Source organism: Bos mutus, chromosome 8 (assembly GCF_027580195.1).
Source record: "Bos mutus isolate GX-2022 chromosome 8, NWIPB_WYAK_1.1, whole genome shotgun sequence".
In the NCBI taxonomy this organism is placed as follows: domain Eukaryota; kingdom Metazoa; phylum Chordata; class Mammalia; order Artiodactyla; family Bovidae; genus Bos; species Bos mutus.
This window is the reverse complement of record NC_091624.1, coordinates 9,288,977-9,304,129: the sequence shown is the minus strand read 5'-3', so window position 1 is coordinate 9,304,129 and position 15,153 is coordinate 9,288,977. Positions and strand designations below refer to the sequence as shown.

At 48.6% G+C, this 15,153-nt stretch overlaps 1 protein-coding gene across 5 annotated transcripts in view; it reads right to left on the bottom strand.

Moving 5' to 3' along the window:
• WHRN (whirlin) overlaps positions 1–7,561 on the bottom strand; it is a 91,968-nt gene extending 84,407 nt beyond the window's left edge. For all 5 annotated transcript variants that reach the window (XM_070375035.1, XM_070375037.1, XM_070375036.1 and 2 more), the window contains exon 1: positions 6,105–7,561. In XM_070375035.1, coding sequence (XP_070231136.1) covers positions 6,105–6,722 — 618 coding nt within the window. In that variant the 5' untranslated portion in view covers positions 6,723–7,561. The remainder of the gene's footprint in view (positions 1–6,104) is intronic.
• Positions 7,562–15,153: the final 7,592 nt, after the last annotated feature.

The following is a 15,153-nucleotide window of genomic DNA, read 5'->3' as shown; positions in this document are numbered from 1 at the left end:
GCCTTCTATGCGGATGGCTGTTTAACCCTAGGGCTGAGTTCCAGGGTAGGGAGGTAAGGAAAAAGGGCCACTGAAGTCCTGATCCCATTGGTGACTCCAGCCTAGTCAGTTTTACCTCCTTGAGCACCAGGCTCCCGACTTCCCTGCCTCCCCTGGGAGGCAGAAAGCATGAAGCAGTGTAGGCACACACTAAGCCTCTTCTCTTCCCGACAGAGTTCCGGTGATGCAAAGTTAAAATACAAGCCCCAGGGGGCTACCTCCTGCAGTGACGCCAGGAGTGCAGGGAGTGGAATGCAGAGTCTGTTTCCTGCTCTTTGCGCCCTTTCCATCCGCCCTGCTGGAAAAGTAAAATGGCAATGTCTGCAGCCCAGGAATCTTGAAAAGGTGGCCCCCACCCTGGGGGGCGCAATTAGAAGTCCTTGTGAGCTCTACATTAACAGCAAGAAACTGATGTTTCTTGCTTGGGGGTTTTTAAAGAAACAGAAAGAAAAAGAATTGGCTTTGAAAGATCTGTATTGCAGCCTCCAGCTACCTCTAGCCATGAAATGCCATTCTTCCCATCAGAGCCTCTGGTCTGGAGTCCCTAAACGGTGGACACCAGACGCTGTCCTTCCAGGTCATCAAAGAACCTTGCGGGAAAGCCAGTTGGAGCCTAATCCCCATGGATGACTGCTTCAGTGCAAAGCCCTCTGAAGGACGGCGGGAGGATTACGGCTCGGAGAAGCTTGTGTGCGGTGAGCACGAGCAGACAGGCAGGCGAGGGGCTGCGAGCGTTTGACAGGTGCATACAGGCTGTGTGCCGTGTGGCTTGAGGCAGGCAGAGGTGGGAGGCAAGAACACGGACAGAATCCAATTGGTCGAGGGTTAAAGGATCATACTTATCTTTGCAGCTCCATCCACACGATGAATCTGTGGCAGGTAATAAACATTGCCGTTGGTCGGGAGGGGGTGGGGTGACAGAGAAACAAGAAGCTGGCGCTGGAGTGATTACTATATCTCTTTCCTGTCCAGCTTAAGTCAGGAGGCAGGAATCGTCTACTATAAAAATAACAATTCTGAAAAAAAAAGTGTTCTCTTCTACCTTGCAAAATGTTTCTTTGATTTGAACAGTAAATAACCAGTTGAAAGGCACCATCATTTTCTAAAGCCTTCAGGATCTACTTAAGCCAAATAAATACATAAGGTTAAATTAAAGAAATGGACTCTCCCAAGGTACTGCATCACACTCTGGATCCAGCAAGCAAACATCTATTCAATAAAGGTTTTATTAATAGTGAGCTTTCAACATGTCATGGCTGGCAGGACTCAGAGGACCCAAGAATGAATGCAGGGCCAAAGGAAAGTCTGTGTGTCCCCATGAACACATTAGCCAGGGTTTTCCAAACTGGAAGACAGGAATGAGATAGGGAAGGAGCTGCGTTTCACACACCAAGTTGGAAGCAGCAATAATTTGTCATGGCTTCAGCTAACCGTGTACAATGTGAAAATGACAAATGTGTCGTTGAGAATGTGCCGGACCAAATACAATAACATATTATTATGGGCAGGTTCTCCCTGGGTTATTATGCAAAGGAAGGGGGGGTGGGCAGATTCTCCCTGGGTTATTATGCAAAGGAAGGGGGGGTGGGATAACTCTAATTAAATGAAAGGGCCAGCCCCTGCTTTAAACTTCTGGAACATTTCAAATTCTAATATGCTCCTTGGATATACCCAGCGGTGGTGGGGGGTGGAAATTCAGAGACTGTAATAAAGCTGTTTAATTTTTATCGAGATGAAACACAGGCATTCATACACACATCCCAGTAACACATAGATACCCCTCCCTTTCTACTACCCGATGAATCAGGGACTCAGAAAGCAAGCCAAGAGCGAGTGAATTTGATTTTGAATACTCACAGGGTGGTGCTGTGTGTGCCACAATCTAACTGTCGCTTTCTCATGTACCCTGGAATGTCACAAGGGCTAGTGTTCCTGGGCTGAGGAGAGCGGTCAAGTTCCTATCAGCACAATGTGTAACCCACCATTTTTTTAATTTCGTAGCAGGCTACCCAAGAGTGCCAAGATTCTTGTCTCCCAATCCTTAGCCAACTTCCTTTACTCTGCCTTAAACGAAAGCAATTCCAAAAGAACAAAGAAACCCCCGCCGAATTAGACTTCTAAATGCCTTCTGGGTGGTACACATGAAGCAAACCACAGATTGTCTGGCTGGAAGGGACCTCGGGCAGTCCCTGGCTCATCCACCCAGGACCCAGAGAGGGTCCGTGACTGGCCCAAGGTCACACAGCAAATGTGCCGCAGAGTCCAATACAGCATCCTTGGCCTGGGGACTTCATGGCCAATTTATCAAGCATTTTTGGCTGAAAATCTTTGAAAGGTCTTCTTTTTTGTTAGTATTGGCTTGGCTCCTGTTCGTTCAAGATAGACTTCTCAAAAATCCAACGTTTCAACATAATTGCAAATAGTAAATGGCTTGCCTTATCTGCGCCTGTCACTGCTGATTTAGCAAATAGGCTTCAAGAGAGGGCTGGGAGCTTCAGCAGACAGAGGATAAAGCCCTCCTTAAATTCGCTGTAATGGTGGATACTTGATTTGTCTGACAGAGAAGTAGAAGAACCTTTGTATATTCAATCTCCTCTGTTCACTGAGAGGAGGTGACCCTCTCTGATTCATAAACTATTAAGTAACCTGATTTCTAAAATTTAATTTTCTTTTGACACGCACACACACACACACAGGTGTGCACGCGCACAATCTCTCCTTTGAGAAGCTCAGAGGATCTTTTCCCCCTTTCTACCTGCAGAAGAAAAATAAAGATTTAAGACTGAAGCCGTATTGCCTCAATAGGCAAGTGTCTACTGACAGTGAACAGAGAAGGTAAAGGTGGCATCTATTTACACACAACGGAATATTATTCAGCCACTAAAAAAGGAAATCTTGCCATTTGTGACAACACAGATGAACATGGAGGACATACTAAGTAAAACAAGCCAGACACAGAAAAATATTGTATGATTTCAATTATAAATGGAATATAAAAACGTTGAGCTCACGAAAGCAGAGAGGAGGATGGTGGTTACCAGGGTTTAGGGTTGGTGGAAAACGGGAGATATTGGTAGAAACTTCCAGTTATGAGTAGCTTCTGGGGATCTCATGCACAGCAAGGTGACCACATTTATTAATAATAATTCTAAATTGTATTCTTAAAATTTTCTAAGTGTTTACATCTTAAGTGTTCTTACCACAGAAATAAAATAACATGTAAAGTGATGGATATGTGAATTAGCTTAATTGTGGTCATCATTTTGCAATATAAAGGTGATCAAATATCCCATATTCCATTGTATACCTTAAATAACCTACTCCAGTATTCTTGCCTGGAGAATCCCATTGACAGAGGAGCGGGGCAGGCTACAGTCCATAGGGTCGCAAAGAGTCAGGACATGACTGAAGCAACTTAGCATGCAACAACACACCTTAAATATATACAGTTTTTACTTGCCAGTTAGTTACACTTCAATAAAACTGTGGGAGGAAGCAAAAAATAAATGAATACAGTTGAAGAGGACAAAGGAAAACATATCTCCTACTAAAGGCAATGTGGTATCCTGGAACAGGAAAAGGACAGAAGCAGAAACACTGATGCCATTTGAATAAAACCCGAAGTTAAAAAATCCCTACACCACAGCTTTTAAAGAGGGGCTGGCAGTGCAGAAATCCTGATTAAGGGCAGCAAACTGGGGCCTCCCAGTTTAGAGAAGCTGGGGGACTTTCAGTTAAGGGGACTCTGCACCCTGAATTTTGTGGAAATGTGTCAATAGCTGCACGTGTTCTAAACTGTCCCTGAAATCCCCGCCCATCCCGCATGCCTAGGGCTCCTGAGGCCTCCAAGATGAGGTTCCGCCTCCTCCGTTTTAAATTCCACCCATGGAAAGTCCGTCCCCCTCTCGTCCCTGGAGTTAAGGTGACACAGAGCTGCTCATTTGCCTGTTGCTTCTGAAGGGTCCAAAGGGGTGTGTTCCAGGCAGGTTACACGTCTGGCGTTGGCCGGGAGGAAGCGGGTCACCTAAGAGGATGGTGTTCCCCAGCCTGTGCAGGGAAAGTTTCAGGGACAAGGAACTGCCTGGCTCCCACTGGCTCCCACCTGTCCAAGGGCTGTTCCGCTCTGATCAACCCCTCCCTTCCTCAAGGAGAGTTCTGGAGCTTCAAAAGCTATGCCCAGTGAGTTTAGGTCTGACTCCGGAGGCAACAAGAATAAACACACTAGCGAAGGCCTGGTGCCCGGGGGCAGCAGCACTTTGGTGTAGTGGAGGGAGGTTGGGGAGAAGATGCAGGGCGCCATCGACAGATGGGGAGGGCAGAACGGAAACTCTGGAGCGTCTCCAGCCTCAGAGGCGTGGCTGAGTCTGGGGTGGGAACTGAAGGGGCACTTGGTGTTCTTAACGCCCAGGTTTCCTGAGGCCTTTCCCAAGTCTATCACCTCCTGATGATTAAGCTACCCGAGTCCTTTTAAACTGCCACTAAAATTGAATCCACGTTTATAAATGACCATTGGATCAAATATCTTTCAAGTAAAAATTTGTCATCTGGGAACTCCAGACCTTTCAGGATCAAAGGCTAATGGACTATTTCTTTTTTTAAAATACGTGGAATGTCAGATAATGGGAAGAGATGAACTGTTGGGGGGTGGGGAGGAGACAGAGAGGAGGATGTTTGCTGGAAACCCAGAGGGAGCTTTATCCTCAGTACCCCCAAGCAGTGTGAACTCGTCAGCCTTTTTTCTGGGAGCAGCAGGGAAGTTTCTAAAATCCTCAGGGGCCTCCCTGAGGGGCAGATAGGTCAGGAAGCAGAGGGAAGCCAAGGTCAGAGGATGGTTGTGCCCGGGGTGAACAGTCAGGAAATGAGCTCTAGAGGCACCTGGTCACAGGTCATTAACAGACATGGGAAACAGCCCAGGGACCTCTGCTGCCTGAGTGTTTCCCAGCAGCCTGCGGTCCCTCCGCTGGAGTCCAAACACCTGCATGGAGGGGACCAGAGACTTGGATGAGGGATGGGTGGTGAGAAGCTGGGTCAGAAGCCTGCCCAATCCCCTGGGAAGCATTTTCCTTGCAGAAGCAAACTGTGCCACTGTTCCTTTTCCCCAAAACTCTTCACTTCTTGACACAAAGGCGGGTGTGTGTGTGTGTGTGAGTGTGTGTGTGAGAGTGTGTGAGTGTGTGAGTGTGTGTGTGTGTGTGTGTGTGTGTGTGTGTGTGTGTGTGTGTGTGTGTGTGTTCGCGCGCATGCGCAGGGCATGCACCTGCAAAGCATCGCTGAATCCACACATAAACCAAACACTGTCCCATACTTCAACTGATTTTCAACAGCCCTGGGCGTGAGATTAGCAAACACACACAGTCCTTTAAAGAGCATGTTAAATTCCTAAGAGTTAGTTGCCATGAGGTTATTTTTCTCAATTAACAGACACAAAAAGCACAACCACTCTCCAGGGGGTGGGAGATTCATTCTTGGCATTCAGGCAAACACCCCATCAAGGCTAGGGACACTTACGGTCCAAATGGAGAACCAGAGGTTCTGAGGGACCTGTCCCAGGATACACAGCCTGGTCCGTAAACAGAAGGTCAGGCCAGACCTCAGTGGCTCACCAGCACAGCCTCCTTGGACCACTCTGGAGTTCACAAAACTTTCAGGAGCAAAAGCCTCCAGAATAATGAGAATAACAACAGCAGAAGGGGAGCTCGCCCACTGATTACTAACCATATGCCGAGCAGACACAGTACCTCTTTTAAAGCTCATAAGAATCCTTTTCCCACTCCGTGGGAATCATACCTTTGCAGGAGCGTTTGATAACGCCTGTCTCCCGCACACTAACCTTTATGCCCCATGAAGGCAGGGTCCCTGTCTTTTCGCCCATCACTATGTCCCAAGTGCCTGGTATCTATATGCTCAAAAAACCCTAGATGTTCGTGTTTTAAGGAAATACTTTTAAGAAAAACGGGGCCCAGAAAGGTCAAGCGATTTGGCTAAGGACACACAGCATGGAGTTACTACTAATATGAGGTGCTTCGCCACTCTGCCCCGAAGTCAATCCCAAATCAGAGCCCTACCTTGACGGCTTCAGCGTGGGTCACTCGGGCCAGGGATTTGTCGTTGACACGCAGAATCTGGTCCCCGACTCTCAGCCCCTCCTTCTCGGCCAGAGAGCCCGGCTCCACCAGCGACACATAGATGCCCACGCCATGCTCCGAGCCCCCGCGGATGCTGAAGCCTAAGCCCTCGTGGGCCTTGGCGCGCCGCAGGCTCACCAGGCGCACCTCCCCGGGCCCCGCGCCGTCGGGGCCGCCCCAGACGGGTTGCCTGTAGGGGGTGGTGGCGGGCAGGTAGAGGCCCTCCGCCGTATACTGGTCGAAGAGCAGCTGGTCAGAGCGCGGGATGACCAGCCGCAGCATCGGCAGCAGGCGCCGCTTGACCGGGCTGTCCAGCAGCACGCGCAGGGTGCGCACCAGGTCGAAGACGTTGCGGCGCGCGTGGTAGGCGTTCAAGCAGTGCGTGAACTGCTCCCGCTCCGCCTCGCTCAGCAGCGCGGTCAGCGCCTGGTGCAGCTGGCGCACGTTGGCAGACAGCAGTCGCAGCCCCGCGCCCCCGCTGCCGCCCGCCCCGGCCGCCGAGCCCAGCGAGCCGGTGGAGGACGAGCCCACCGACAGGCCGTCCAGCTGCGCGTTCATCTCCCCGCCGAGGCCCGGGCGGAATCGGGGCGCGCGGTGGGACACCCGCGGCACTCGCCGGCACTGGCGCGACAGCTGGATCCCGGGAGCGCGGAGATCGCGGCTGGAGTCTGGGTCTGGGAGCTGAGGATGGCGGGGTGGGGGGGCGCCGGGGGATTGCCGAGACAGGGGCTGGATCCGGGAAGACCTGGAGAAGGCTGGAGTCTAGGTTTGGAGGGCACGGAAACGGTGCCTTAATCCCGGGGCGGGATCGCGGAGACCAATGCTAGATTCCCAGGCGCGCGAAGACCGAGGGGGTCGCAAAACTGGAGTCCAGAGGACGCGGAGACAGCGGCTGGAGTCCCGGCAAGGCGGAGACGGCGGCGGGGTCCCCAGGGACAAGGAGTTGGCGGCTGGAGCCCGGAGGTCGCGGAGACTGCGGCTGGAGTCCGAGGGGACGAGGAGAGAGCAGCTACATTCTGAGGGGCACAGAGACCACGAGTGGCCAGAGCCGGGAGGAGGGGTGCAGCAAAGCCGACCGCCCCGTCACACCATACCCGGGGCTCCCCCAGCCGGGACTCCTGTTCCTCTCGGGCTGGGGGACCCCGAAGTCATAAATTGGGGTGGGGGCGCTCTAGACCCGGAGTCTCCAGGATCGCAGCCGGTGGAGCCGCGCGGACGTCCGGCAGGGGGTGCGAGGCATGTCCAAGGCAGCCCCGGGATGCAAACAGCCCGGGGACCCCTGCGCCCCTGCACCGCCCGCGCGCAGACGGAGCCGCGCGGCCGCGAGCCGGGACTTTGAGAACTGTTGAGCCGCCCGGGGCCGATCTTCCAGTGAGTTCCGACGCCGTCGCCGTCGCCGTCGCCAGCCCAGTCTAGGCCCCGCCCCTCGCCCCTCCCCCTCTCTACCCTCCCCCCCCGCCCCGCGCGGGCTCTTCAGGAAATGACGTCCCGCCTCGCGCCTGGCGGTTGCCTGGAGACGGGGTGAAACAGTCTAGCCCCAGGGAAGAAAGGGGTGAAAGTGGGGGTTAGGGGTGGGAGGAGCTCCAGGGTTGATGAGAGTTACCCCCACTTCTCCAGCAGGTGGCCGGGGGGGGGAAGGGTGTACCTCAAAAACTGTTCTCTTCCACGATCGAGGCATGGTCATCTGGATCGCTTTGGAGCAACTGGCCAGTAAGCTAATTCACAACTCTGGGGGAAAATAATCAACATCTTGCCCCTAAAATGTTAAATGCCTCAGGCTCAGTTTTCTACCTTAAAACCTTGAGGTCCCTTCTTGCACGCACTAACATTCAAGTTCATGTGTTTATACGGACGATTGTTGAGCACCTACTGTGTGCAAGAGATCTGTTTATTCAAGCATATTCGGTATCTGTGGGGTCCAACTCCAATGCAAGGCTAGATCAGACTGGACCCCTGCCCTATATTCAGTAGGTAGGAAAAACGTTTTCACAAATATAAAGTGGACAACACACACACACATGGGCATATGAAATATAAAAGCATAAAACATAAAATATTAAAGTTTTACACAAAATATTTCAAGTTCCAAATAAGGTGGGTGGATTTTATCAGTGTCAAGATCAGAGCTGTGATCTTGTCAGCATTAGGGGACACTAGGGGAAGGGCGCATGGGACCTCTGTGTATTATTCCTTACAACTGTGTGTGAATCTACAATTATCTCAAACACTTAAAAATGTGTTTTAAGAGTGTTGGGGAAAAACTATTCAGTTCCTTTCCATCCCAAGACAAATGGGAAGATTCTCCAAGGTACCCCCTCCCTCAAATATAATCTAAGGGCACTCATTCTGTCCTGACTCTTGTGCTGAGTGCTGGAGACTCTAGTTAAAAAGATGAAATCTATTACCTCAAGGAGGTTATCGTCTAGCAGGGGAGAAAGCCCACATAAATAAATAAAGTTAAAAATCAGAATGATAAGTTGTTGCAACGGCTGAGAGAGCCCAGGTTTAGGGGAAGAGAAAATGGCCAGGACTTTATCAGTCAAAGAGCTGACACCTGAATGAAGGGAACGGATTTTCTTTTCTGGACCACGGGGAACCATGGAGGGATTTTTCAGCTCTGTAGGTTTAGAGCATTTCTGAAACCAAGGCTGGGAACTGAAGCTATATTCAGTTCAGTTCAGTTCAGTCGCTCAGTCATGTCCAACTCTTCACAGACCCATGGATTGCAGCATGCCAGGCTTCCCTGTCCATCACCAACTTCCAGAGCTTACTCAAACTCATGTCCATCGAGTTGGTGATGTCATCCAACAACCTCATCCTCTGTTGTCCCCTTCTCCTCTCGCCTTCAATCTTTCCCAGCATCGGGGTCTTTTCAAATGAGTCAGCTGTGTGCATCAGGTGGCCAAAGTATTGGAGTTTCAGCTTCAACATCAGTCCCTCCAATGAACAACCAGGACTGATCTCCTTTAGGATGGACTGGTTGGATCTCCTTGCAGTCCAAGGGACTCTTAAGAGTCTTCTCCAACACCACAGTTCAAAAGTGTCAATTCTTTGGCATTCAGCTTTCTTTATACATTATCCCCCTCAAATTGCCAATTCTCTTCATTTCCCTAAAACAGGCCTCGATTAAATTAATGCCCAAAGAACATATGTGAAAGGGTGTCTGTTTAAAGATTTATGTGTTTCTTTTGTGTCTGGCTGTGCGGGGTCTTTGTTGCTGCGCGAGTCCTTCTTCGGGGCAGGGGCTACTCTCCAGTTGTGGTGCGCAGTCTTCTCAGGGCAGCGGTTTCTCTTGTTGCAGATCACAGGCTCTAGGTGTGCGGTCTTCAGCAGTTTCCGCTCATGGGCTCTAGAGTTCTGACTCAGTAGTTGTGGCACACAGGTTTAACTGCTCTGCCGCATGTGGGATCTTCCTACACCAGGGATCGAACCCATGTCCCCTGCATTGGCAGGCAGATTCTTTACCACCAAGCCACCAGGGAAGCCAGACAGGGTGTCTAAACAGCCAGTTAAGCTACCTTGGACATCCATCTGGCAGCTCTGTTACAGCAGTTCATAATGTGCATTCTTCTTTCTCATTGAAGGCTTTGATATAACTAGCCAAAGATAGTTTTTAAAAAATCAATCTCGCTAACCCCTAAAATATATTAATGGCAAACCTCAAAATGCCACCAAACAGGGCTTAATTGTATGCAGTTCAGGTTTTCTGCAAATGTATTTCATGCTAGGCTTTCACTTAGTTTGTGTTCTAATTATAATTACTGTGATTGGCTTGATAAATGCATCCCAGGAGCTAAGAACCCCATTCCCAACATTTTATTTCTGTGCAAAGGATATTTGCAAGAAGGTACTTTGCTTTAGGCAGCAGAAACTACTGTTGCACACACGTTTGAGTAGGAAAAGCAACACCTTCTTCTGCAAACATCAGAAACCCATCTGGGATGCTGGGCTATTGCTTAGTCATAGAGGCTGATTGGGTGGGGGCAGACAAGTTCAAGGACATGGAAAAAGAACTCACTGGGTCTTCTTCCATCCATCTTGCAAAACCTCCTTCATATCAGTTTGCCCTGTGTACTCTTGGATACAAGGCAGTGTGTAACTGTGCTCAAACCTCAAGAATCCTATTTCATGTCTGAAGATGTGTTTGTCGTTCAGAAATAAGCTCTTGGAAACCCAAGATGCCTGGGCTCCTGAGGGCTGCCCAGCCTCCGGCCTTGAAGACCTGGAAGGAAATCCTGAGTACTTGAGCAGACCTGGCCTTGGCTGCATACTGCCCTCTTCAGAAGGAAAATAAAATTTTCTGGTATCCGCTGCAGGCTTCCTTTGGCTGTCTTCACCAAAGCGCCTTTTTGTATAGTCCACTGTCATTCCCTAACTCTGGCAAATCACTGCCCTTCTCCTGTGGATGTTCCGGGAAACTCGGACACATTGGTGTGGTTGAAAAGGCAGAGGGAAGAAGACTGACTTGTCTTCAACTGAGAAGTTGTTTGTGTGGAACTGAATTTTTGGTTGTTTATTTCTCATGCGTTTGTTTTAACCAAGAGACAACATATTAAATTGCACCCTAAATATTGGGCAGAAAACGTGGTTTCAACTTCATAATGTCCCTTTACTAGTTGAGTGACCCATGGCAAATGGCTTCCCTGCTCAATTGCAAAATGAAGTTTCTAAGCCTTCCCTGTCTCTCCTGAGGACAGCTGTAAATACCACATCCTGTGCGGTAAGTGAAAACGTGACGCAGTGCACAGGGAGGGCTGCCATTGTCAGTTTCTCCTCTTTTCAATAACAATTTTTAAATTCTTTTTCTATTTTATAGTCATTTGGCGCTTCCCCCCGCCCTTCCCTCTTATCTACTGAAACATATCCTTAGAAGTCAATAGAGATTCATTTCATTTGAGATGCATTTCCCATGGGACATATAAAAAAATAGAGCAAATGTTTATTGAGTGCCAGACACTGTTTTAAATACTTGTAAACATTTTAACTCACTGAATCTCCCAATTATTCTGTAAAAAAAAAAAGATACCACCATCATCCTTGTAAAAAAGACAGAAAACTGAGACGTAGGGACATGGCTATCTATCCCCAAGGTTACAGAGGTAGCTAATGAAAGAGTTGGGATTTGAACCCAGGCTATTTGACTCTAGGGTTCTTACTCAATCACTGTGCCACGCAGCCTGTCACCTGTCTGGTTCAAAGATGCTAAAAGGCCCCCAATGGGAATGGCATAAAGACCGCATCTTCTTGAAAGTAGGGCTGGGAATGTCAGAAGTTTAAAAATAAGGCACATCCTAATGATTCTTGGTTGGTAAGCTGACAGTTTGTGGTGGAGAGAATAAGTGGGGGGATGATAAAAAGATATCCTTGAGAGGACTTCCCTGGTGGCGCAGCAGATAAGAATCCACCTGCCAACGCAGGGGACATGGGTTCAATCTCTGGTTCGGGAGGATTCCACATGCCTCGGAGCAACTGAACCTCTGTGCCACAACTACTGAGCCTGCACTCTAGGGCCAGTGCTCTGCAACAGGAGAAGCTATGCAATGAGAATTCTGGGCACTGCGATGCAAAGTAACCCCTGCTTGCCTGCCGCATCTAGAGAAAGCCCATGCAAAGCAACGAAGACCCAATACAGCCAGAAATAAATAAATAAATAGTTTTTAAAAGTATCATTCAGAGAGATGGAGATGGAGAGGTTTGGGGGACCCCCGGGGCTCTCAGCCTGGACACAGGAGGAAGATACTCAAAGCCATTCAGTTCAGGGCATCCTAGGGAGCCTCTCCCAGCTCTGGGATCCGTAAAAAAAAGGAGAGTAGCAAGCCAAGTCATGACTTCTGCTCCAAGACCTCAGCCTGTCTCTTCCCTGCAGTGAGTATGAAATCAGCAGAGAAAAGGGACACGTTCACCTCTGTGACTGGTAGATAATACAGACAATGTTGGTGGAAGTGCCAGGAGATAAGAGAGAGGTGAGAAAAAGAGAAAGAACAAAGCATCAGGAAAAGAAAAGAGATATAAGTCTTTATCTTAGCCTGGATATAATCTCCAGAGTCTGTCTCATGGTAACAGAGAATCATGTGATGTTTGCGCTGGAAAGGCATTAGAGCACAGCGCTGATCTCCAGGTTCAAAGCCCGTCTCTGATAGTTGTTACCTGTGTGACCTTGGGCAAGTCACTGGAGGGCTTTTGTGCCTGGGTGCCCTTTCCTGTAAAATGGGATCAGTGACACTGGCATCAGTGTTACAATGAATATCGATGGAACTCAGGTATGCAAAGTACTTACCACCCTGCCTGGCATGTAATAGGCACTCCCACAAGGCTTGGCATGAATCTTGGGTAAAGCTCTTACCGCACAGGAGGTGCTCAAGAATAGGACCAGAGCTGGTTTACCTCTGTGTGCAGTGCTCAGCTAAAGGACAAGCACACAGCAGGTGCTCAGTGATCACTGTTGACTGCATCCTTAGTTCTCTCCCTCTGCCGCCGTTGGTTACGGATAGGACAACCAAGGTCAGAGGAGGTCATTGTCTTGTCCACAGTCCCAGTGGCAGCTAGAGCCGTCTGTCCCAGGCTTTCTCATCTGTAACTAAAAGGAAAATTTACTGAGTGCTTCCAGAGAGCTCAGCCCTTTACAGGCATTTCTTTCAATCCTCATTGACGGATTCTGTGAAACGGATATTATTGTCCCCACTTAACAGATGAGGAAAACTGAGTGTCTGAGCTATGAAGTGATTTCTCCAAGGTCTGGGCAGTTAGCCACCCACCATGTCAGCCCACTACCTACTCTCACTGTACCTCGTATTAAGATAGATGAAATTGAGACTCACTTTTCTCACACAGCTTTGGGGAAACAGAGAACTGTGATGGCAATAATAAACGGCAGGGAGCTGATCTGTCGGCTGGAAAGAGGCAAAACAGTGGAAGTGACCTTATCAGGAGTGCTGTGTGTAATCCGATTGCTATGAGGTCTGGAAGAGCTTCTTTAATCAGAGGATTATATATTGGTTAACACAGGGACACTCACTCCAAACATCAGCTTGGTTCAGATTGGAAGAGCCCCCAGCGAAAACATCTTCTCTATGCACATGTCTCGTGTTAACTGGAACATCCAATTCATGCCTTCACTCTGTCCATCATTCATCATTCAAACAACTGTTCTTAGCTCGTCCTCTGTTCTGCCAGGGAACTGTTCTGGGAGACCCAGTAGGAACAAGATCACCATGGTTCCTGCCCTCCTGGAGCAGTCGAGAGCTGTTGTGTTTCATGCATTAAGTGTACTATTAGGTGGCTGGAGGGGGAGCGTGATGAGCCCTGGCATGAGGGTCCCAGACCAGACTCCCCAGCTGGCAGCCCCTTCTCTGTACCTTCCTTTGGCATTACAGCAAAGGATCAGTACTACAGACAGACTGAGTTCAGTTATTCCTGCTTGTGTAACCCTGGAGGAATCAGATCACCTCTAGGAGCCTCAGTTTCTTCATTTATTAAAAAATAAAGAAACAGCTATAAAAACAGCTTAAAAAAAAAAAAAAAGGAATAGTTGGAAGGCTGGTGATGCCTTTCCAACTTTCCAACTTTCCATGCCTTTTCATGCATGTAAAGCAGGTAGCTTGGTGCCTGGGACTAGGGCAGTTTGGGGCTGCTATAAGAATTGCTTTGAGAAAGTAACTCCTTAGCGTGCCTTACCTGTATCGATCTCCTAAAGCTTTTTGTTTTTAAAAGCTAGGTGCTTTGAATTTCCGGTTAACTGACTCAGTTCCTCACTGTTTCTCAGGGAAACTTTTTGTTTCCTGTGTTTCTATTTTTAACTCCACAGTCTTCTGCGAATTCTGAAACAGAACACTGTTCTTAGGACCCTCTGTACGTTGTTGATCAAATCCTTTCTCTCCGTGCCTCAGTCTTTCCATCTGTACAATGAGGAGCCTGGAGGCAGGGATCAGCCGGCTTTTCTAGTTCTAAGAATTGAGTTTTTCTTTCTAGGGCAGAAGAAGAGAAAGGGAGGGGGAGACAAGGACAAGGGGGAGACTTGAAGAGTTTTCTGGAGGATCTGAGCAGATTTAGATTTAGAATTCTGTCTCCATGACTGACTGATGACTCTTCCTCTGACTGGTTTGAGGCTCATAATGTCACCTTGCCTCCAGGTTTCAAATAGCAGCTAATGGTCTTAGCTGCCTTTCAGCAAGTTCTGTGATTTTTTGCCCTTGACTTTGACCATCTTCAAAGACACTTGACAGACATTGTTATTACATTTATAGGGCCCAGTGCGCCCAACTGCTTGGCAAATTGTGTCAGAGAATCTGTAACTGTTACAGAAGAATGCTTGCTGTCTGCATTCTTCTTTGTTCTTTGGAAATTTGATATTCTTATTGACCTTCTATGAAGGTAACAGTACATGGAATTCCAACATCCCAGAATCATAGTGATGTTTTAAAAATAAAGTGGATCCTTAAAGATCACACTTATTCATTCATTCAACAAACATATATCAGGTACCTACTATGTGCCAAGCACCGAGTGGGGCTGAAAGACCTGAGCTCTAATTCTTGCTTGCATGGCTCCCATCTACTTGGGAATAATACATAAAGAATAATACTGGCCATGTGTTGTAACAGTGTACTAGTTATTATCTATTGCTCAACTGAAGCAACTTAGCATGCATGCATACACTGCAGAGGGAAATGGCAACCCACTCCAATGTTCTTGCCTGGAGAATCTCAGGGACGGAGGAGCCTGGTGGGCTGCCGTCTACGGGGTTGCACAGAGTCGGACAGGACTGAAGTGACTTAGCAACATGTAGCAAATTATAACAAACTTGGGAGTTTAAACAATACACATTTATTATCTCATAGTTTCCAGGGATCAGGAGTCTGGTTTAGCTGGTTCCTCTGCTCAGTATCTCGAAAGACTGCAACCAGGGTGTCGTCAGGGCTGTGTTCTCATTCGAAGGCTTGATTAGGGAAGGATCCACTTCCAAACTCAATCAGCTGATGACAGAGTTTAT